The 25,375-nt window shown below is 42.4% G+C and overlaps 1 protein-coding gene across 2 annotated transcripts in view; it reads left to right on the top strand.

Annotated features, from left to right (window-relative positions):
* The window catches only part of plxnb1b (plexin b1b), a 160,304-nt gene that overhangs the window by 38,385 nt on the left and 96,544 nt on the right, over window positions 1-25,375 (top strand). For both annotated transcript variants that reach the window (XM_088309882.1, XM_088309883.1), the window contains 5 exons: window positions 12,686-12,814; window positions 13,090-13,190; window positions 13,914-14,046; window positions 20,305-20,461; window positions 21,627-21,735. In XM_088309882.1, the coding sequence (XP_088166008.1) occupies window positions 12,686-12,814; window positions 13,090-13,190; window positions 13,914-14,046; window positions 20,305-20,461; window positions 21,627-21,735 (629 nt within the window). The remainder of the gene's footprint in view (window positions 1-12,685; window positions 12,815-13,089; window positions 13,191-13,913; window positions 14,047-20,304; window positions 20,462-21,626; window positions 21,736-25,375) is intronic.

Below are 25,375 nucleotides of genomic sequence, written 5' to 3'. Positions count from 1 at the left end.
TCCAACTCTTGCCCAATGACAGTTGTAATAAACTCCAGCATGCCCACAACCCTTCTAAGGATAAGAGGTTCAGATAGTGGATGGATGTGTTAAGTTATGTTATTCTAACAGCGCAGGTGCGATAGTTTTTGTGGTACCGCGAGATGTTGCGAGGGGGAGGGCTCTGTTGTAAAAATGTTGCTAATGTGTGTTCGAAGTGAATAAACAGACGTTTTTCTCTGAATCCTCTCTGGTTATTGAGTTAATATTGGTAGCAGAGGATGGCTGCTGCTGGCAATTACAAGATTCCACCGCCATTTGGCGAGAAGACGTCCTATGAAACATGGAAAAACGAAATTGAGATATGGAGAAGAGTCACCGACCTCGAGGAAAAGAAACAAGCGCTAGCCGTTACCTTGTCGCTAACGGGAAGAGCGAGGGAAAGTGCGCTGGAAATTGCCGCCGATGGCTTGAATTCCGACACTGGTATGGCTACACTCTTGACAAAGTTGGATTCGGTCTTTTTAAGGGAAGAAAAGGATCGACAGTACGAAGCGTATACGAAGTTCGATGGCATTTCAAGAGAAAGCAGTGTGTCCATGGTGGACTACATCGTCGAATTTGAGCGAAGGTACAACAAGGTACGTTCGTTTAAAATGGAGCTCCCGGATGCCGTCCTAGCCTTCAAACTTCTAGATACTGCTGGTCTCAACGTAAAAGATAAACAGTTAGCGCTGACAGCTTGCCCAATTGTTTCCTTCGGCAACATGAAATCTGCTTTGAAAATCATTTTTGGAGGCGTCACTTCGACACAAGAGGGCGCCAGCAAACAGCAAATGAGGACAGACAGTGAATGTGCCTATTTCACGAGATATTCATTTAAAAGTGAAAGCAAACCTCAAGCCGCCGCGCAAGGTACTAATCCCATTGACAAACGTGGCAGAAGAACGAGATGTGCAGTCTGTCAGAGTACATTTCACTGGGCAAAGGACTGTCCACACAGAGGAGAAAGTGTCAAATTGACAAAAGATGAAGGACAAAAGGAAGATATTGAAGAATGCAATATCACTCTGCTTTCCAATGAAACGTTGTCACATGCTGAAATCTTCATGGTGGAAGCGCTAGGATCAGCAGTGATTGACACAGCCTGCACAAGAACAGTGTGTGGTGAGAAATGGCTTGAAGATTACACCAATGGACTGGCACAGGGTGAAGTCAGCACAAGGCCATTTAGATTTGGTGATGGCAAAGTAGTTCACTCCACAAGAAAAGTTACCCTTCCAGCAAAGATAGGGCAGACCAGATGCAAAATAGAAACTGAAGTTGTTCCAGCAAATATACCAATGCTTTTGAGCAAGGCCTCACTGAAGAGAGCAAGGGCTGTATTGGACGTTGCGCACGACAAAGCAACAATGTTTAAAATGCCAGTTAAACTTGAGTTAACATCTTCAAGGCACTATTGTGTAAACTTAAGAGATGATGGTCATGATAAAGAGATAGCAAGTGAGCCTCAGACAATGGGCGAAGATGAGGTTCTCATCGTTAAAAATTACATGAGTGTGAAAGAAAAGGAGAAGATACTTCTGAAATTGCACAGACAGTTTGGACATGCCTCAGAAGAAAGGTTGCTGAAGTTACTGGCTTGCTCGGGCACTATAGACAAAGAAAGCAAGGTAATTCTCCAGAATGTTGTCAAGGACTGTGAAACATGCAGAAGGTACAGCCAACCAAAGCACAAACCTGTTGTAGGACTTCCCATGGCTTCAACTTATAATGAAACTGTAGCTGTTGACCTGCATGAACTTGAGCCAAATGTGTGGTATCGACATGCTATTGATCACTTCACTCGCTTCAGTGCAGGGGGCATCGTCACCACAAAGAAACCAAAAGAGATTGTGAGACAGTTTATTCACTGTTGGATCAGTGTCCATGGTCCGCCGCGCAGGCTGTTCAGTGACAATGGAGGTGAATTCAATAATGAGGAAATAAAAGATATGGCGGAAAAATTTAATATTGAGATCAAAACTACTGCAGCCTACAGTCCATTGAGTAATGGCCTTTTGGAAAGGCATAATCGAACTCTCACTGAGATGTTGCTGAAAGTTAAAAAAGACAACAACTGTGATTGGAAGACTGCACTTGATTGGGCACTAATGGCGAAGAACTCCATGCACAACGTACACGGGTATAGCCCTTATCAACTAGTATTTGGCCAGAATCCAAACTTGCCCTCAGTGCTCATTGATAAGCCCCCAGCCCTGGAAACAAATGTGAGCTCCTGGGTAGCTCAGCACATCACAACTCTACATGCAATGAGAAAAGCATTTACAGAGTCAGAATGCTCAGAGAGAATCAAAAGAGCCCTGCGCAAACAACTACGGCCTGTCGATGACAAGTATGACACGGGAGACAAAGTCTACTATAAGAGGGTGGACTGCAATGAGTGGAAAGGACCAGGGGTCGTGATAGGCCAAGATGGTGCTGTTGTATTTGTAAGACACGGTGGAGCATATGTGCGAGTGCATCACACCAGACTGAGAAAAGTAGATGATCCCTCAACTAAAGAGGTGGTGGACATAGACATAGAACAAGAAATGGACACTATTGTAAATTTACCAGCGACGGCAGCAGCAGATCTCAGCGAATTTGAAAGCGACAATGAGAAAGTGACACACATGAACAATGGACCTCAAAGTGCTGATGGTAATGAAGAACTCCCACATGAATCAGAGCTGAATGCAGGAAGGAGCTTTGATCGATCTCAGGTGCCGCAAAAGACTACTTATGAAGGACCTAAGCTCAAGACTGGCCAAGTGGTCACCTATAAAGACAAACAAAGTGGACAAAGTTACACAGGAACTGTCCTCAGCCGAGCTGGAAAAGCTACTGGAAAACACAAAGACTGGTACAACTTGCAGTTCAGCCAGCCTGCAGAAGATGCTGGCACAACAGGATCAGTAAATCTTGGAGCAATGGATGGTGTACATGTATTTCCATCAGAGCAGGCAGAAGCATGTGCAAACAACGAGGATGTGTTAGTAGTGCAGGAGGACATTTTTCTTGCAGCTAAACACGAGGAAATCTTAAATTGGAAGAACAACAATGTATTTGAGGAAATCACAGATGAAGGTCAGAAATGCATCTCAACAAGGTGGGTGTGCACACTTAAAGAAAATGCTGCTGGTGTTGTACCCAAGGCCCGCCTAGTAGCAAGAGGTTTCGAGGAGATAAATAGCAAGGACCTTCCCAAAGATTCACCGACATGTGCCACAGAGTCTTTGAAATTAGAAATGAGAAATTAGAAATCCCTTTATTGTCATTGTACTCAAGTGTGCAATGAGATTAGAGGGCTCCCCTCTCCAGTGCAATACAACAATAATACAGACAAATATATAAATTAGATAAATAAATAAGAGAGTGCAATGGAATTTAGTACTGAATAGGGTATATAAAAACACATCACGATGCTGTTCTGCAAGGTAAGGGTGTTCTCGTGTGTGTGTGAGAGTTCAGGATGGATATGGCTCTCGGAAAGAAACTGTTTCTCAGTCTATTGGTCCTCGATTTGATGCATCTGTAGCGCCTGCCAGAGGGCAACAGGTCGAACAGGTGTGAGTTTGGGTGGGTATTGTCTTTGACGATGTTGAGAGCCCTTCTGAGGCACCGGGCGGTGTAGATGTCCGACAGTGAGGGGAGAGGGCAGCCAATAATCCTTTGCGCTGTTTTGACTGTCCTCTGGAGCCTCACTCTGTCCGCCTCAGTGCAGCCGCTGTACCAGGTGGAGACACAGTACGTCAACAGGCTCTCGATGGACGAGTGGTAGAAGGCTAGCAGCAGCTTCCTGTCCAGGTTGAATTTCCTGAGGACTCTCTGGAAGTGCAGACGCTGGTGGACCTTCTTTACCACTGCTGTGGTGTTGAGTCCAAGAAAGGTCGTCGGAGATCTGTACTCCCAGGAACTTGAACGTGTGGACCCTCTCCACACACACGCCTTCGATGCAGAGGGGGGGCGGCACCGTCTTGTTCCTCCTGAAGTCGACGACAATCTCCTTTGTTTTTGCAGTGTTAAGGCGCAGTCTGTTGTCCTTGCACCAAGCTGTCAGTCTCTTTACCTCCTCTCTGTAGGCTGTCTCGTCACCTTCCGAGATCAGACCGACCACTGTCGTGTCTTCAGCAAACTTGACGATGGTGTTGTTGCCGTGGGCCGGGCTGCAGTCGTAGGTGTAGAGGGCGTATATGAGAGGGCTCAGCACGCATCCTTAAGGGGAACCGGTGCTCAGCATGCGGGTGGAGGACGTGTAGGGGCCGAGCAACACAGTCTGGGGTCTGTTGGTCAGAAAGTCCTTAATCCAGATGCGTGTGAGGGCAGGGAGGCAGAGAATGTCCAGTTTGGCGACGAGGATGTCTGGGATGATCGTGTTGAAGGCCGAGCTGTAGTCCACAAAGAGCATCCTTGCATAGCTCTGCTGTTGTTCCAGGTGGCCCAGCACAACATGCAGAACAGTGTCGATGGCGTCCTCAGTGGATCTGTTAGCCCGGTATGCAAACTGGTAGGGGTCCAGAGTGGGAGGAAGGCAGTCCCTGATGTGCTGGAGAACCAGCCTCTCGAAGCACTTCATGATGACTGGTGTGAGATGATTGAAGATGATCATGGCCGTCATATGTCAAAACAAGTGGCAGCTGAATTCAATGGACATTAAATCCGCCTTTTTACAAGGCAAGACACTAACAAGGGACATTTACATCCGTCCTCCTCAGGAGGCACAGAACAAAGGAACTGTTTGGAAGTTAAATAAGTGTGTTTATGGTCTGACAGATGCTTCTTTGTACTGGTTTAATAGAGTCAGAGACACCATGCAACATTTAGGAGCCACTGTATCAAAAGTAGATCCAGCTGTGTTTTACTGGTTAGATCAGTGTGGTCAGGTGACAGGAATCCTTGCATCCCATGTCGATGACTTTATTTGGGGGGGCACAAATGCATTTTCCACAAAAGTCATTCCTCAGTTAAAAACTGCCTTCCAGGTTGGTAAGGAGGAGAACAACAACTTCAGCTACATAGGAATGGAAATACATTCTGTGCAGGATGAGATACAGGTACAACAAAATATTTACATTAAAAATCTGCAAAGTATCACCATTGACCCCACCAGAGCAAACAACGTGAAGCACCACTGACTGACAATGAAGTTGACATACTCAAATCAAAGATAGGACAAATATTGCGGGTAGCGAGGCAGAGTAGACCAGATATGATGTGTGATGTTTCTATCTTGGCATCTAACACCAAACATGCCACGGTTCAAACTCTACATGGTGCAAACAAGCTCATTAGGAAACTTAAATCAGAGAGTGTCAAGTTGCGATTTCAGCACCTGGGTGAAAACAGCTCCCTAAAACTTATAGTGTTCAGCGATTCCTCCATGGGAAACCTCTCTGATGGTGGTACGCAGGGTGGGCATTTTATCATGCTCATGGGTGAAAATGGAAAGTTCTCACCTATATCATGGCAGTCAAAACGTATCAGCAGGGTTGTGAGGAGTAGTTTGGCAGGGGAAACGTTAGCTCTTGCAGATGGGATTGACAGTGCCGTTTTTCTTGCAACACTGTACTCAGAAATCACAACTAGTGACTGTTCATGCAGTTGCATACCCATTGTATGTGTAACAGACAATCATTCTCTACTGGATGCAGTCAAATCCACCAAGTCTGTTACAGAGAAAAGACTGCGTCTTGAAATCAGCAATATGAAAGAGCTAATGCATTCTGGGACCATTGAGCAAATTATCTGGTCAGCTACCAAAGAACAACTTGCTAACTGCTAAACCAAAGCAGGGGCATCTGCACTTGGCCTCTTGAGAGCTCTCAGCGAAGGTGTTTACAAACTTAAACTGTAAATGTTTCTCTACTACTGAATTTGAACTGTACTGTATTTTTGTTTAACTGTATGTTCTATAGGACACCTATATTTTTGTTAATGCAACACAAAAAAGAAAAAAGGGGAGATTGTTAAGTTGTTATTCTAACAGCGCAGGTGCGAGAATTTTTGAGGTACCGCGAGATGTTGCGAGGGGGAGGGCTCTGTTGTAAAAATGTTGCTGAAGTGAGTAAACAGACGGTTTTCTCTGAATCCTCTCTGGTTATTGAGTTAATAGATGGATGGATGCATGAATTTCTTAGATTTTTAACTTAATTAGATCTCAATCTTCAGGTAAATATTTGTTTGGCGTTTCTATGAAGCATAAAGTACCCGTTTTTCCCTGCAGCCGGATGTTTATTTCCCTAAAAAAAATCCAGTATGTCTGCTGGTGTAGGGTAACTACAACACTACTCCATCTGTATTAATTTTGGCCAAAACGTTTTTGGCGGCTGCCTCGTGAATCTGATTTATAATTATGTCATTTCAGATTACGGTAGCATTGATTTTTACAAGAGCTGTGGTTGAACTCACCTCTCGGGTCAGTACAAACAGGTCATGTATGCTTGGTGTTCTTCTGGGTTCAGAGGGAGTTCTGGGTTAGGTGCAATGAGACAAAAGGATTTTTCTTGTTGTGAATCTATTTGTGTAACATCTTGCTTTAAATAGTTGAGAAGCATGAAAAATGTTACAGAATAGTTGCCATAATGACAAAATGTCAGCTTGTTTATATTTTGGTTAATTGAACAGTATGTGTTGCTGAAAGCCATTCACAAATTGAGCAGAGCAGTGATACTTTGGGAAACCCTTAGGTAGATCAGAAATGTACATATTTGTTGCTTGCTTACAGACACATGGCTCTTTGTGTCCTTTTGTAGTGTGTAGTTGAGACCCCAGTCCAAGCAGCAGTAGCACAATGGTACCCATTCACATATTATGTCACGATTACATCACTCAGACTTTGCATACCACCCATTCCTCAGCGTGGCCAACCAACAGAGCTCCACACTCTTGTTGCGCACACCCACGGTTGACTGGTAGAGGCATCCACTTCCGAACAGAAAGCAACATTCAGATTGGTGTGAAGTTGAGTGCCAGACAGCAGAACCTAGCAATGTCATGGATTTTTAATAGTCAGTCCATGATGTCTCACTACCCAATCAGTGATTAAAATTGTTCGCAGTCAAGAATAATTAGCAAAGTAGAGGGTTGAAATACAATAAACTTCAGTGTTATGGCCCTGCAATGAAAATAACCCAGTGGCTGTACAGTCAGTCTGTCTTATCAGTAAACACTACGTTTAAAAATCAATCAGCCTTTTAAAACTCGAATATTGGCAGTAAACGGATGCAAAGACCCGAATAAGAGCATATTCGTCTCCTGGGGTACCCCTTTTCAAATGGGAATATGAAATCATGAGAACTCGATCGCGATACTTCTTTTCTTTGTGGTCTTCGCATGCTATGCTCTATACTTAAGAAATCTTGGTCTTTGTAGTACAGGAAGTACTTTTATGCGCGTTATTCTCGTCATAACCTAACTTGAATACATTTGTTTCTCATGAGCGTTTTCACATTATTTTCTGTCTCTGCGGCAAAAATGACACTACATTTATACAGACAAACGCATACATGTGTATAAGTCCATGCATCTGGCGTGCAACTAGCAGAAAATACAAAATCAGAGGAGGAGCGGGGTATCCGGCTGTTTTATTCAAGAGGTGAGTGACATGAATATAATAGCTTTTAGTTACGGTAGAAACTCACAAGCAGAAATGGCGTCCGTTGTCTGTGCCATTTAAATTGTGTTATTTAAATGCTGGAGTAATTGTTACACGGGTTATTCATAATGTTTTAGAAATTGGAATTTTGATCTTAACCTGAATATTGACTGCATATGAATGTACTCACTATGTGCAGACTGGAGGTGGGCCGCTTCCTGTCGGATAAACATTGCGTGCTGTGATTAAGAGGCAAATGCTCCAGATAATAAAAGCACTAAATGAGATTATGCTTGAGTCAAAGAGAGAAAAATAAAGGCTTCATCACACAGTTTTGTTTTTTAAAGTCAGTCCTGCGCAGAGCAGAGGATCTTATTTATTTCTCAAAACCCTACTGTGTCAAAATGTTTTGTTATTTTCGTTTCCCAACCCAACAATATATTCTTCAATATGTTTGGTGTAACAGCAGTTGATGAGGTATTAACTAACTGGTTGGGCAATTGTAGAAGCCTGAACTGTTTGTCTTAGAATGGTTGTTGGGTTGAAGGAGTGTTGAATTCCAAACTAACTTCAAATTTTTTACATACCTGAAGAATCAACTTGCACGACACAAAGTAGGCCATATCACCACGGCTGCATTTCTGTCATAGTCATCACACCACATATTATCTTCTAGCACATACATGCATGCACACACAAATACCCACGGAATTATTCCTGACGTTTGTGCTGGATTTAGGAATCCATTCAGAATTAGATTAGAATAGATCTTTGTCATTGTCAGTTGTCATTTTCCAAGATGGCGCCCTACTTGGCAGCCGTCCACAAGAACTCTTTAAGAGTGCTGTTGTTTTTGTTTTTTTTGTTTTTTTTTCATCAAGGTATTTGTTATCCATCATATAGCCTGTGGACCTTTCATGTACTGTTTTTCAGAATTCTGGCCAAAAAATTAATCGAATAAGAAAATTCTGTGCCTGATTGTTGCACCTTCTCAGCATCATGCATATACCCGCGCTGATTTTGATAGGGTGAATATCAGCGCTGTTTGACAGTTGCCACTGGATGGCCGGAGGGCGCTTGTGTTTTTTGTACCGGTTCCAGTATCATTCCTTGAATTTTCGCCGTCAATAATTGCACAATTTCATGAGTCCAAGATACCGCTTGGGGAGCAATAAAAAAAAAAAAAAAAAAAAACGCCAAAGTGCTCCAACTCAGACAAGGCCGGCGCGCAGCACATCTACCGTCACACAGAATGCGGAAGCCTGTCTGTGACCCGCGTCGGCCGGTTATTAATAAATAAATAATTAAATGGTAACACTTTATGATAAGTACACACTAATAAGCATTAGCTGAGCATTTGTAAATACCGAAGTGATCATGAACAAAGCATGTTTCTCACATGAATAATCATTTGTATACAGTTTGTAAATACCTTATTAATACGACAGAATCCAAAGTGTTTTTGTTTGTCATAGATAAATGGTATTGACGGAAGAAAGGTAGGCGGCACGGTGGCCGACTGGTTAGCACGATAGCCTCACAGTGAGAGACAGCATCGGGCGTGGGTAAATACCGGCTCCGGCCATCCTGTGTGGAGTTTCCATGTTCTCCCCGTGCTTGCGTGGGTTTCCTCCGGGTACTCCGGTTTCCTCCCACATTCCAAAAAATATGCATGGCAGGCCGATTGAACACTCTAAATTGCCCCTAGATATGAGTGTGAGCGCGGATGGTTGTTCGTCTCTGTGTGCCCTGCAATTGACTGGCAACCAGTTCAGGGTGTCCCCCGCCTACTGCCCGAAGATAGCTGGGATAGGCTCCAGCACCCCATGCGACCCTAGTGAGGAGAAGCGGTACAGAAGCTGGATGGATGGATGGAACAAAGGTAATATAAGATAAGATTCACATCCCATTAAAAACTGCAAAATTATTCAGTGTGCAACTGCATACTGTACACAGTAGTTGGATATCAGAAAAATAAAGTATTAGGTGGTACCTTGCAAAATAATGATAGGTAACACTTTATAATAAGGTATTTATGTGCTTACCCAGCATTGATGACAGTTTTGTCATCATCTTCCTGCCCCCCACTGAGTCCACAGAGTCCAGGGAGCAGCCCAGGACAGAGCTGGCCTTTCGCACTAGTTTGTCCAGTCTCTTTTTGTCCCGGCCCGAGATGCCTCCTGCCCAAGGAGACCACTCCTGAGAAAATGAAGAATCAAACCCGGGTCTACCAAAGACCAAGTTGTGTGATTAACAAGTCTACCATCAAAGATTTACACAATAGACTCTGCAAAAATAAAAACACACGCTGCATAAAGCACACACCACTTCCGACATGTCTCTAACCTGCCATCTGATTGGCTGAGGCTGAATGACTTTTTGCAGTACTTGTTGCATGTTTTGTGTTAATTTTATTTGTTTTGGTGATATGAATGGCATGAGAGATGCATGTTTTGTATTAATTGTATTTCTTTGTTCCTTTTTTTGGTTGTTTCAATGTTTGCTAGTATGCTGTTCAGTTGATGTTGGGTGATTGACTAAAGAGTGTGGTGACTAGTGACATCCCTCCCCCGACATTGTGTGGTCACGTACTGTTAATGGCAATGCGTCTGACCTGCAGCTGGATGATTTGTCACAAAATCTGTCCAAGCACCTGTGTGACAGCTAATCACGTGACTAACTCAGTTATACATTTTTAAAGCTGCCTTTCTCAAAACATATGCTAGCATGCATACTAGCTATTGTTTTAGCGAAGGGACATGTCATGACATATCTGCACCCAATAATGCATTGCGCCCTTTGTATGTGCTTAATACAGAAAAAGCACACAACTGAGACTGCGCCCTTTAATACAGTGCTCCCTATGGTCGTGAAAATGTGGTATATGCAAATGGTTATTCATGTCAGAAATATGATGACTGCAGTATTTACAAATGACTAGCTAATGATTATTATTCATCCATTATCTGATCGGCTTCTCCTCACAAGGGTCGCGGGGGATGCTTGAGCCTATCCCAGCGAGCTTCGGGCAGTAGGCGGTGTACACTCTGAACTGGTTGCCAGCCAATCGCGGTCCAGCACCCCCCGCGACCCTTGTGAGGAGAAGCAGTACAGATAATGGAGGGATAGTGTAAGAAGTTACAATTACCAAACGTGCAGATAAATTCACGCCTGAGGGCAGCAAAACAGAAAGGTGATATTACTTGGCCTTGCATACTTAACTGCAGTCATGTGTACAGACAATTTTGGGGCAGGTGCTCTCTCAGTCTTGCATAAGTCTGTCATCAGATCTTCAGCTGTGTGGTAGCAAGCCATTCCAGTGCTCCCATTTGGCAGCTGGTGTTTGGTGTAATTGGTCAAAACGTGGTTCACAGTCAGTCGAGGGTCACCGCACTCACACTGGGCGCAGTCCGCAAGGCTCCACCTCTGCATTGATTCTCCGAAATGTCCCTCATCCATTGAGTTGAGTTGTCTACTGCTTTCAAGGGCGGAGGTTGCCTCAGTGTAACGGTCGACCCTCGATGGTACTGCTTCCCTACACTTCTCCCTCCACCTTGCCTTGACCGAGGATGCTATGCTGATGTCAGTTAGTGCAACAAGCAGTTCTTGGGCATGTGTGGCAAAAGAATGGTCTCTGCATGATTGTGTTGTGGAGGAAGAACGTTTCACTCACCTCTGGCTCCTGAGCAAGAGCCTGCATGGTTACTTCCCGTCTGATCTCAGCTGGAGAAATTCCAGCTAGTAAAAGTAGTTGGTTGGTTGGGGTGGCTCGTAGGCTGCCACAGACTGTGCAAAAGGAGTAGTTGAGGGCGGTGTCACAGTACTCTGCAGCAGTGAAATCCACTGCTTAGGTGGAGATACACACTGTCCTTGTTGTAGCTCCCCATGTTTACCGGCCAGCCGGCGTGTAAGTGCAGTGCGGGTGGTGGTCTTTGCCCTAGCACTTTCCAGGTGTTGTTTGAAAGACAAAGACAAAGTGTGCTGTTAAGATTCATGCCGAGGTACATGCGGGAGGCTTGAGACTGAACTGCTGTCAACCATGCTGTTGATCTGCTGTGACACTTCTCTGTTGTTGAGGTGGAACTTAGGAGACACAGACTTATGGCCTCGAAACTTGAGGGGCCAGTGCTTGAGATATGAAGATAAAATGCCCATGTCCTCTTCAGAGGCCTGGCAGGATGGTTTGCTGAGTGGGATATTTCCTAGATATTGTTGGAGGTAGGTGCTGCTTTGGCTTTGTTGGTCAAAAACCTCAAGATGTGGTTGCAAAGCATCTCCATTATAAAACTCACCATCTGCTTATCTGGGATGGTCTCCAGTAGCTTCAGGTGCAGCCCACATCACCAGACAGTGTTGCAGGCAGTTCTAAGGTGTACATAAACGGCCAGCACCTGCCCTCTCACCTGCTTGGAAGCAGGTGCTCATGCCAACAAAAACGCATCCATAACCAATAATTGAGAACAGTATCTGTGCTGGAGCATGTACCATGGGAGGACATTTTGTCAGTGTTGGGGTGTGCATATTTTACTGCCCTACTATATGTACAGTACCTGGAACTTCTCAACCTCACACACTAGTTTGGGCACATTCTGTGCAAAAGAGGTGACATTCCATGTCCCCAAAGCCACCTTATGTAGCCTGGGAGACCGCCAAGGTGCCCCCCACCCTTCAGCTGGCACCTGACCCCCTTGGTTACTACCACAAGTGGTGAGCCCATAGGATGGGCGACCTTTGTTTCATTTCTAGGTTGTGCTTTGCTGGGCGCTCGCCATCGAGTCTCACCTCTAGGCCTGACCTCAGAGGGGGCCCTGTGACCTGCGTCCAGGCAATGGAAAAATTGAGGTCCAAAATTTGTTTTCATCATGGCGGGGTTAAGAGTCACACTTTGGACCAGTTTGCCCATGGATGATGCTGCTAGAGACATAAAGCCCCTCACAATTGAACTTTTAGGATTATTGGGACACACAAATTGTAATAACTGTATATTAGTGTGTATGGTCACACATCACTTTGTAGTAAAATTGAAAAGTTGTGACCGACTATTTGTCTTTGTGCATTTGCATCGCCCAGGTGTTCCTGGGGCCAAACGGTGAGGTAGAGGAATACGCCATAAGCAACATTCAGCAGAACACAGCCATAAGGTCAGACCTTGTCTTGGATGAAGAGGAGCAGCATCTGTTCATCATGACTCATAATATGGTACAGACACAAGTTGTTGCACCATCCTTTGCCTCTTTTCTGAACCCCCTTGCCTTTTTGCGAGAATAATCCTGAAGACAAAACCTTTAGGAGGGATGCTTAGGTTTGTAATCCAAATAACCATTTTTCCTTACGCAGCCTATTCTTGTCCTATCCTATTGACATGTTTTTCTATTTGTGTTGTTTGTGGGTCAAAGTGTGTCGTTCATTCACTTTCACGTGAGCCTATTAACGATGCTTTGCTTATCTTAACTAAAGAGATGTTCTGATTTTAGCTACAAAAGAGGCCAGTATCTGAATGCAAGCAGCACCCTGACTGTCACTCCTGCCTGCAGGCCCATGATCCCTACTGTGGCTGGTGTGTCCTTGAGGGAAGGTAAAATGCACTCCACCAGACTTGTATCATGTGATTTAAAACAGTACATTGACCAGTACAGTGTTCCAATGAGTATTCTCTGAAATAATTAGTATTTGTTTTTATCCAGAGTAATGACAGAAATACAAAGGACCTCACTTAATTATCAAGATTTCCAAAACCACTCTTTAATCTACATTTTGTCTTTGAATGTATTCAACACTTGATTTCCAGGGTAGTTATGGTCACAAGTACGATATGTACATTATGCTTAACTTATCAGCCTCAACATTCAGTCTGTCTTCTTCAGACTTTGAAGACAGTTTCCCTTTCTCGGGTCAAGATCCTTTTAATTTTGAAAGACACAATTCAAGATTATTAAGATTCCAGTCATGAATTAGCCTGGTTTTTCATGGATGTATTCTGATTATAAAGGATCCAAATGACCAAACCATACCTCATTCGCAGTAAAAAGACTGAATCCGAATGAAATTTTATTCGGGTTCATGGGGTGGTATATTCCTTGAAAAAAAGTATTTTATCACTCCAAAACTTATCTTACTGAGCATGATTTTAAGACGTGACTTTCGACTTGCTTGAAATTTGGTGGTGACTCAACTTGCTTGCTTTTTTATCTCTCTCCCCCACAGTGACTTGAGACTTGCTTGAGACTTGAATTATTCCCTACCTTTGCATGACAGTGTTGCCGACAAGTTAAATGCAGCCCTGGTCTTTTCTATACAGATGTGTTTTGCTGTCAGAGTGTCGTCGCGGGAAGCACCACGGCCAGTGGCTTTGGAGCTTTGACATGGAACAGCAGTGTCTGGCTGTCCAAGAACTCAACCCTTCAAATATCAGCAGGGGGGAAAGCAGGACAGTGAGTGTGCATTAAAACATATATTAAAAACAAACAAACAAAAAGTACACTAAAAAAATAATAAATAATAAAACACTAAAGATACTACAATAAAATTCTTACTACACCTTTATTCTTGGGATCGATCCTTGTACCCCCCCAGTTGCTTAAAATGCTGGATCATACTGTAAGTTGAATTCCTGTTGGTCTGCCTTCTTCAGCTTGATGGCATCAATGGGGCCATTATTGTAGCGAAACTATTTACAAATGGGTATTTCAATCCACAAATGTGAAAAAGAATCCGTACCTGGAACCAGAGTCGCAAATGTGTACCGAGAATCTACAAATGCGTAATTGAAGTCACAAATGTGTAACGAGTATCTACAAATGCATAATTGAAGTCCCAAATGTGTACCGAGAATCTACAAATGAGTACATTGATTTGTATGTGCATTGGGCCTCTTGATTGGCTGTGTTCTTATATATGACTTTTGCTACACTCTTACCGTGGACGAGTCACAATTGCGTGTTGCAATTTGCAAATGCTTATCTGGAGACTTGTGTGGCTCCGTAGCTACACATTCAGGCCACAAGGGGGCGCTAGCACTCTACCAGCCCTGGACTACCAATATATATATACAAGAATAACATGGATGGTATCGACCCACGGTCAAGTACCATTTGTATAACATTCTTTAAATTGGAAAAAATCTAAGAACAAAGTAGAACTAACTGCATTGTTTGTACATTACACATTGAGCTCCCCTCGCTGTTGGACGTCTACACCACCCGGTGCCTCAGCAAAGCTCTCAATATCGTCAGACAATGCTCACCCGAACTCACACCTGTTCGACCTGTTGCCCTCTGGCAGGCGCTACAGGTGCATCAAATCAAAGACTAATAGCCTGAAAAACAGTTTCTTCCCGAGAGCCATCTCCATGCTGAACTCTCAAGTCAAGTCAAGTCAATTTTATTTGTATAGCCCTTAATCACAGACAGTCTCAAAGGGCTTTACATAGCCACAATCGACATCCCCGATCTTAACCCCCAGGAGGGCAAGGAAAAACTCACAAAACCTCATTAGGGGAAAAGTGAGAAACCTTGAGAAGGGACCACAGATGGGGGAATCCCCCTTCCAGGATGACCAGGCTGCAATGGATGCCAACTGGGCAACATTTGACACATACAATGATGCTATGCAATAATAGATGAGATAATATAAGAGTCAATTGAATGAAGTGCTGCAGGAAGATGACTTCAGTGGAGCGGGTCCTCATCCAGGGCCGTAATATCCATGGCAGCATATCCGAAGATGAGCCTTCGATCTTGTACCGGTCAGTTGGTGTAAATTCAGTACAGCCACTTCCAAGTGAATCGCCATCACCTAATTCGGGGAATTGGGAACAGAAAAGAAAGAACAGAAATAGCAAACAGGCCAACAAGTAGTTCAATGAAGTGCTGAAATATAAGGAAATCAGAAAAGGCGCTGCATGAAGACGACTTCGGCAGAGCAGGTCCCTTCCCGGTTCGTCAGTGCCGTAATCTTCAAAGCATGTCCCCATCACCTAATTCCCAAGCAGGGGAAGGAGGGGGCAGAAAAGAGAAGAAGCGGCAGTAAACAGGCCAACAAATAATTAAATTAAATGCTAAAGTATATAAGTAAATTGATCAAATGTCGCGCTGCAGGAAGACGACATCACTGGAACAGGTGCATGCCCAGTTGGTCAATGCCTTAAACTTCCTAGTGGGTCACCGTCACCTAATCCCCCAGCCGGGGGAAAAGGGGGCAGAAAAGAAAACAAAAGAAAAAAAAAGCGGCAGTAAACAGGCCAACAAATAATTAAATTAAATGCTAAAGTATATAAGTAAATTGATCAAATGTCGCGCTGCAGGAAGACGACATCACTGGAACAGGTGCATGCCCAGTTGGTCAATGCCTTAAACTTCCTAGTGGGTCACCGTCACCTAATCCCCCAGCCGGGGGAAAAGGGGGCAGAAAAGAAAGCAAAAGAAAAAAAAAAAAAAAAAAGCGGCAGTAAACAGGCCAACAAATATTTCAGCTAAATGCACAAGAGTATAAATGCGTCTTTAATAGTGTTTTGAACATTTCTACTGAGGTGGCGCCTCTAATATCTGAGGGAAGTGCATTCCAAAGCATTGGTGCCCGGATAGAGAACGCTCTAGAACCTGCGGACTTCTTTTTGGCTCGCGGGATCACTAAAAGACCAGCATTTTGTGAGCGAAGGTTTCGGGACGGAACATATGGTACCACGAGGTCAACGAGATAAGAAGGTGCTAAGCCGTGCAATATTTTAAAAGTAAGTAGCAGAACTTTAAAATCACATCTCAAGTGGACCGGAAGCCAATGCAAATTGGCTAATATCGGGGTAATATGATCAAACTTTCTCGTCTTAGTTAAGAGTCTAGCTGCTGCATTTTGAACTAACTGCAGACTTTTAATACTCGACATGGGGAGACCCGAGAGCAAAGCGTTACAATAGTCGAGGCGAGACGTAACAAACGCATGGATTAAGATTTCCGCGTCACACGTTGATAGAATTGGGCGAATTTTAGCAATGTTACGCAGATGAAAAAACGCAGTTCGAGTAATATTTTTAATGTGCATTTGAAAAGACATAGTTGCGTCAAATATAACACCGAGATTTTTTGTTGAATCCTTTTGGATAATATTACATTTATCGATATTCAGAGTGGTGTCTTTGAAAAGGTACCGATGACGCGCTGGTCCAATGATGAGCATCTCGGTTTTATCTGAGTTAAGACGCAAAAAATTGAAAGACATCCATTGTTTAATTTCGGCAAGGCACGCCTCTAATTTATAGCAGTCGCGCGGATTCGTTATATCCAACGGCATGTATAATTGCGTATCATCAGCATAACAGTGAAAACTAATGTTATATTTCCGTATAATATCACCAAGCGGTAGCATATAGATGCTAAACAATAGAGGTCCAAGTACCGATCCCTGCGGAACTCCACATGTGATCTTACAAAGATCCGAAGTCGTATTGCCATGAATTACACGGTGCGTCCTCTCCGACAGATACGAATTAAACCAAGAAAGCGCTGAACCTGAAATGCCAACACACGTTTCAAGGCGTTTTAATAATATGTTATGATCAACGGTATCAAAAGCGGCACTAAGATCGAGTAAGAGTAATATTGATGAGGTGTCGGCGTCCATAGCTATGAGAAGATCATTAGTAACTTTAGCAAGGGCCGTCTCAGTAGAGTGGTCGGCTCTAAAACCCGATTGGAAAGGTTCAAATTGATCATTAGCAGTCATATATTCATTAAGTTGTTGCGCTACGACTTTTTCAAGAATTTTTGCAATAAACGGAAGATTTGAAACCGGCCTATAGTTGATGAGACTCTCTGGGTCAAGGTTTGGTTGCTTAAGTAACGGTCGGATAACGGCGGTCCTAAAAGCTGCTGGTACTACACCCGTGGTAAGTGATAGATTAATTATATTTAAAACAGACGGTCCTAGGGTCGTAAACAGTTCTTTAATTAGTTTACCAGGAAGCGGATCGAGCACACAAGTTGTCGGTTTTGCTGCACTAACCAATTTTGTTAGGCTCTCAAGAGATATTTTTTTAAATTGACATAAGGTTATCGGACAGTTATCAGCCCTAATGTTAACACCATTTATCGCGGAATTCGACGGAATTTTAAGAACAGTGTCTTTAATCTCATCACGAATACATTCTATCTTCTGAGTAAAAAATTGCATAAAATCGTGAGCTGAATAGGAAGAGCTATCCGAGGTTGGTCGCTGTTGCGTTAGCATTGCTACGGTATCAAATAAATATTTAGGGTTGTTTTTATGTAAGACAATTAATCTAGAATAATAATTAGTTTTGGCTAAATTAAGCGCTTCTTTGTATATTAGTAAACTATCGCACCATGCCTGACGGAAGACCTCAAGTTTGGTCACACGCCATTTGCGCTCAAGCTTCCTACAAGATCGTTTCAGTACGCGCGTTTCCTCTGTAAACCACGGAGTAAGCCTCTTTGGACGAGTTTTAGTTTTTAAAGGCGCGACGGAGTCAAGCGCATTTAACAAAGCGACATTAAAGTTGTTTGTGAGATCATCAATCGTACCAATATAATTAGGAAACGAAGCAGTTGCTAAAGGGAGTAGCTCAGAGAACGCAACGATGGTTGAGGAGCTAATGTTACGGCTGCTATAATTTTGATTATGGTCAGAACGATGACAGTGAGCCAAGACTTCAAATTTGATAAAGTAATGGTCAGATATTGCACTGGTATATGGTAATACAATTAATTTTGAAGATGCTAAGCCTCGGGTTAATACCAAATCTAGCGTATTGCCATTTATATGCGTTGCTTCATTTATTATTTGCGTGAAACCAAACATATCAATGATTGTCCGAAACGCTACGGTAAGTGGTTCCGACGGGAGATTCATATGAATGTTGAAGTCGCCCATGATAAGTATATTATCCGCATGAGTTACTAAATCAGCTACGAATTCAGAAAATTCATCTAAAAAGCCGGAGTAAGAGCCAGGTGGACGATAAAGAACGGCAAGATAAAACGGCAGCTCGGCTGAGGATCGCATAATGAGAACTTCAAATGTTTTAAAGGAATTGCTAAAACGAGGACTAAGTTTTAGGTTAGATTCGGAAATGAGGGCTACACCCCCGCCTTTCTTTTGAGGGCGCGCAACATGCGAGCTCACGAAGTTTGGAGCCTCACACACACACAACCACCCTTACGTTGCAGAACAGCAACATAATGTGTTTTTATTATCCAATTTCGTATTTATTTTCTATTTCCCTATTTATTCTTTAATTAATCTAATTTATATATTTAATTAAATTACTGTTGTATTGCACTGGAGAGGGGAGCTTTCTAATCTCGTTGCACACTGTACAATGACAATAAAGGGATTTCTGATTCTGATTTCTGAACTCAGTCAGTGCGTCTTTATTTCCTGATTCCTCCATATTAACATTCGGGCATAGAACTAAATACCCTAGGGACTCTTGCCCTCTAGGGGTAGTAACAAGAACATAACATATCAATACGCAAACAAAATGACACAACTGATGTAATCAGTGAAGCAAAAAAAAAATGGATGAGACTTCCTTACACTTGCCAATTGACACATGAACAATGCTTCTCTTTATTGTATATGTAAACACTTCTTTTTTAAACTAATCACTGCACGCCATATGAACTCCATCGGGTTGTCCGTCTGCTGCAACTGTAGAGTACTAAATCAATGTACACATTCGTCGATTCTCGCTACACATTTGTGACTTCAATTATGCATTTGTAGTTTCTCGTTTCACATTTGTAACTTCAATTACGCATTTGTAGATTCTCGTTACTCATTTGTGACTTCAATTATGCATTTGTAGATTCTTTGTACACAATTGCGACTCTGGTTACCAGTGCGGATTATTTTTACACATTTGTGACTTTGGTTACAAGTATGGATTCTTTTTACACATTTGTGGATTTAAATACGCATTTGTAAATAGTTTTACTACAATAATGCCCCCAGGTGAGACGCGTCCTTGCAGAGGACTCGACTGTGCTCGTTCCGAATCATGCCCTTCTAGGTTTCACTGTCTTTGCCCATATCAGCGTTAAAGAGTGAGGGACTTCCTGGTGGGCACACTCTCCTGCACTCCCTCCAGGGATTCCAAACGGGTCCTCTGAACTGCCGTTTGTTGCCTAGGCACAAACAACAATGAGGGAGGCCACCCTCTCATCCACTGGGGTCCAACTTAAAGGCTCCAATCCCGAGGGCAATAACTATACCTTCACCTGCTCTGTGCTTCGCTCCTCTCAAGAGGACTAGTGCCAGAGCACAAGCTGTATGTCAAGGCGAGTCAGACAATGTCAAGTCAGAACTTCTCGACCTCGCACACCTGCTGATGCTCTTTCCCTGCCACAGTGGTGACATTTCAAGGCCCTAGAGCCAGCATCTGTAGCTGGTAACCGGACCGCCACCCAGGTCTCTTTAAGCCCCTATCCCACTGAGCGGAAGGGTGTTTGTGAAGGTTGCGTTCTCGTCTGGGTTCCTTCAAGGTGGCAAACGCTCGACAAGCGGTCGCCAGATGTTCATCTGTACTTTGCTTGTCACTAGTTTATGTTGGCATGTATTTTATGTTGTTTTGTTATTTCAAACTGTAGAAATCTTAGTTCTTTGACGGTTAAACAAACGGAAAATTGTATGTGATACTTCAAAAGTGCTAAATACGGTATCTGGTCTCTCCACAGGTCTCTTTGTCAGTTCCAGGGCTTCCAGTGTTAGAAAGGGGTGAGTCCTACTCCTGTTTCTTCCAATGGCTACACAGCCCTGCCACAGTTATTGGAAGTGGGGTCACCTGTCAGTCGCCAACCACCATCTTAGTGCCTATGGTACCTTCTGGACAGGGTGAGATTTTTGCTTATGTGTAAAATCAAACTTAAACCTTTCTGTAAGAATTGCTATTTTTAATTAAAGCAGGTTAATGTTGTGTTTAATCATTGCTTTGAACAAGGACTGTGCGCCCCCCCTTTTTCATGTTTTCCATATAAAGAGATTAATCATGTGTTTTGTAGAATAATCACGTTTTGTAGAATTGTCTTTGTGAATATGTTTTTGTGTGCCCACTCGTAGCATACAAATATTTAATCCAATCACTGTTTCAGTGAATCGAGGCTGACCCAATTTGTTCTGTTTAAGATATGGTAACCCAGGTCATCTGTGATGTGGGTTGTGTAGTTTCATTGCTAAACCATGATAGAATTAGCAACAGAGTTCATATTCCACCAAATTACTCAGGTACATACCGCATTTTGTATGTGTAGATTATATTATATATACTACAGAAGCAAAACAAAACATTTTGTATTAAGTTTCAATAAAAACTAAATTAAAAATCAATTCAAATGTGTATTTTAATTTTCTTTAGCACAGGACAATACCCTTAATTTATTCACATGATTTCAGTCACGTCTGAATTAAAAAAAAAAAAATGGATTGGTGTCCACTGTCCAATTAGAATGAAATGTCTAATGCAATCTATCTAGTATTTTTAGGTAGTTTCACAGAATTAGAGCAATTCAGCATAGTGTTTAGTTTTTTATTTAATTTAAAATACACTCAACTTTTACACACAAATGCAAATTGCTTTTGTGGATGACAGTACCATTCGAGCGCACAAAGACGAGCATGGCAGAGATTGAGTGAATCGTTACATCCCTCTTGATCATTACTGAACAGTCATGCTCCTACCAGATCAGACTCCATCTTTGTGTGTCTTATGCACACAGTCACATGCACACGTCCCCCTTGTTCAATCAAAAATTTACTCTAGCTAATCATGTGTTTTGTAATGCTAAATTCCGTTCAATTGAAGCTATTAGATGTGAATGGTTGTCTGTCAGTAATGTGACCAGCCATTGACTGGTAACCAGCTCAGACTGTACTCTGTCTCTCACCCAAAGTCAGCTGCGTTATGCTTCAGCTGATCCGTGATCTTAGTGAGAGGAAAAGTGGCGTGCAAACTTAATCCTTATGCAGTCCTTAGATCTCCTCTGATTTTTGTTCCTCACAGATTTTGTCACAGTCCTCTTGTCTCTTCGTTTTGGTGATGTCACAGTTGCAGAGAGGGATTTCACCTTCTATGACTGCACGGCTGTTAAGCAGCTTTCAGGGAGTATGCTGTAAGTACAATAATACTGTATAATCACTTTTTGCCTCGACTTTACTTGATTCACTTTCTATGTACAGTATTTGCGATCAAACCTTCCTCTCTCGGGGGTGATATGACTGAATAGTACATTATGTAATATAAGTATTTCAGATTAATATTAAACTAGAGGTGTCAGAAAAACGCATTATTAATGGGATTAATCCAACCCCCTTTTAACGCCGTAATTCTTTTTTTTTAACAAGCAATTAAGACTCATCTTGGCCGAATAAACAATGTAGACCTATGACGTAGCGCTGACGCTTGCGAGACCGGAAAAAAACATGGAGCACGCGAAATTTAGTAGACTCCTGCATGGGCTTGCTGTGCGGAGTTTTCACCGGTTTATAGAACTAAAAGCATCACGGGAGTGGTAAAAATGACGCAAATTCTGAACGGCAAGTTTAAAAAAAAAAAAAAAAAAAAGTTACCTACTGGTGTCATTTAAGAGCGAAGTCATTTGTGTGTATTGCCATCGTGCACTGAACTACCATCGCGGCACGTCCAGTTTAAAATACCATTTGATGGCCAAGCACACCGCTGATGCCAATTCTCCAGCCCCTTGTCAGGTGGATGGATCAACTAAAAAGAGACTCGCCATAGCTAAGTGGGTGGCCACTGCGTGTTAGCATCGTGGAGGACGAAGGTCTGGCTGAAATACTTCGCATTGCGTCCAACTACTGCACTTACGAATTGTCCTCAAGATACGCTATTGCAACCCGCATTCAAGACTTGCAGGAAGTGGAGAAGGCGGAAGCAATCGCGCTCACCGTGATTACTGGACTTCTCAGTTACCATAACTACCTTGATATGACAGCCCATTATTTTGACCCATTTCATTTGCACTTGTTGGGATTTTAGATTTCTTCTATTACTCCTATTTGATCCCTTAGAAAGGCTGTTGAGATACTGTTTTGTGTGACTTTGTGTGAGTTGAATCCAATGCTTTGTTTTTTTTCAATTAAAAAGAAAGTATTTGCATAAAAACGAAACAATCAATTCTCATATATTAAAGGTATTACAATTCAATAAAATATTTAATTATATACATAATATACAAAAAACATGTCAAGTCGTTTATTCATATTATACATTATTCATATTTATTCATATTTCTTTATTTGGCACATTGCTATGCTCTTGAAACAGCCTCATCTCGTGCTTTTCCCTGCTGGCTGTTTGCCTATCCAGGGCGCACAAACGCCGTAATGTTGATCTAGGTCATTTGCGATGTAAACAGGAACATTGTGGGTAAGGAGTGTCATGGCTACCTGATGTTAGCAGCAGAGATTTAAAGTTACAGCACATTTGACCCATAAATACTTAAGATGCAAACCTCCCTTTCATGGCAGGTTGATGGGGATTCTCGTTCATCTAGAACGGCAGCACGCTGTGGGTGATGGCTTTTTAAATTTCTGGCATGTTCAGTCATGTCTGGGCGCTAGCTGTAGTTAGGACACACAGCTTCCCGCGTGTGTTTGATGTAACTTTGGAACAGTCACATAAACACGACGGCCTGTATCGTACGCTAACATATCGTAGCGTCTACTATGGATTAAGGAAGCATTAGTCAGCGACCTCACATTTATTAACAACCAAAACAGTTTGCGTATGCCGTGTTTGGCATCAATGGAGAAAGTGAGAGTGCGTGAGACGCTCTCTCTCGCAAACGGAGTGATGCGTTCATGAACTGGGAAATACCACCACTCAAGTAACGAAACATATTTGCCGCAAGCCCTCACTGGCATCACAAAAAAATCAAACTCATTATTAAATTTGTTGCAATATGCTACGTTATGCTGCAAAAAAGTATGTTCCTCCTAATCACATAAGGATTTTTTTTGTTGTACAAATCTGCATTAATTGTGTAAATCTATTTACTACTATAATATCATGCATGCTTGTGAAGAAAAGCAAAGGTTAAATAAAAACTAAATTAAAAACAAATGCAAGTGTTTATTTTTGTTTCCTTTAGCCCAGTCCAATTTACCAGTGTACTCTAATTTCACGACCTATTGCATTTGAAAAAAGGCTTGGTGCCCAAAAAGTGTGAAATTTGTTTTCAAGTATTTATTTTTATATTCATAGATAGTTTTGTAGTATTAGTGCAACTCTGCATAGTGTATAGTTTTGGTTCCATTTTAAAATGCACCAAATTGTAAGGCCACATTATTGCCTTCAATTTAAACTGTACCATCAATTTAAACATCTCTGAAATTCTGGTAAAAGCAGCAAAGTTTAATCAAAGTTGAATGCTGTGTCATCTTATTAATTTGTACATACCTTAAATAATTCAAGCTGTTAACTAATTATGGTATGGCAGCTGCTTGCTGGTGCGGCATGCCACAATTTTCAATTAACATTCAAAAATCCAGAAACCAGCCCTCCACAAACAGCAAAGGTTTTGGGACGTGCAGGAAAAGCGACTGGAAAATATAAAAAATTGTACAATTTGGAGCTGCTTGAGCCTGCGGGAGTGGCTGGCATCAACGAATCATCAGATGTTTCAGAATTAGAGGATTTTCAAATCCAGGTGGCATCAATGAATCATCAGATGTTTCACAATTAGAGGTTTTTCAAATCCAGGTGGATCAAGATGTGACGGACTGTAGAAGTGAGGACATATTTGTGACAAATGATGTCTTATTTGATAATGCCAAAACAAGCGAAATACAGAATTGGAAACAAAATGATGTGTTTGGGGAAGTTCAGGACAAGGGACAAAAGTACATATCCACACGATGGGTATGTACTCTGAATGAGCCAGTGACTGGATTAGTACCAAAAGCAAGGCTTGTCGCAAGAGGATTTGAGGAGCTGAAAGTTGCTGAGCTACAAAGAGACTCATCAATCTGTGCCTCAGAGTCGCTGTGATTTGTCAAAGACAATGGACACTTCATTCGATGGACATAAAGTCAGCCTTCCTACAGGGCATTGAACTGTCTCGCGTCATTTTTGTCAAACCTCCTCCCGAAGCTAACTGTGGAGAGATGCTTTGGAAATTGAAAAAGTGTATGTATGGTTTAGCAGATGCCTCTCTGTATTGGTATAACAGATTTAAAGACAATGATTGATGCAGGAGGTACAGTATCCAAAGTTGACCCAGCAGTTTTCTACTGGCTGGCATCAAATCTCAAATGTGCTACCATACAGACAATTATTAAAGCAAACAGAGTTGTCTCTAAACTCAAGACCAAGTCAGTTGAGTTGAAATTTCAAACCCTTGGTAAAGATGTTGGGCTACAGTTGGTTGCATTCACTGATGCATCTTTTGCAAATCTCTCTGATGGGGGTACTCAAGGTTGGCACTTGGTTGTTTTGATGGGTGAAAATGGACAGTTTTCTCCCATTTGCTGGCAGTCAAAGAAAATTAAGAGAATTAGCTATGTCTGAGGGAATTGACATTGCCATTTTTCTGTCAATTCCATTCTCTGAACTGTATGCTGGTAGTCCTGATCAACCAATGCCAATAATCTGTGTTACTGACAATCACTCATTTATGGATTTTTTTAAATCTACTAAGGTTGTTGCCAAAAAAGACTGCGCTTGGAAATCAGTTCTATTAAGGAGCTGATCCAAAACAAAAGGGTTAAACAGGTGCTATGGTTGGACAC

This window comes from Idiotropiscis lumnitzeri, chromosome 11, assembly GCF_059441095.1.
Source record: "Idiotropiscis lumnitzeri isolate Australia: NSW breed Sydney's pygmy pipehorse chromosome 11, RoL_Ilum_1.0, whole genome shotgun sequence".
In the NCBI taxonomy this organism is placed as follows: domain Eukaryota; kingdom Metazoa; phylum Chordata; class Actinopteri; order Syngnathiformes; family Syngnathidae; genus Idiotropiscis; species Idiotropiscis lumnitzeri.
Note: the sequence above shows the minus strand (reverse complement) of the source record. Positions and strands in the feature narration are given on the sequence as shown.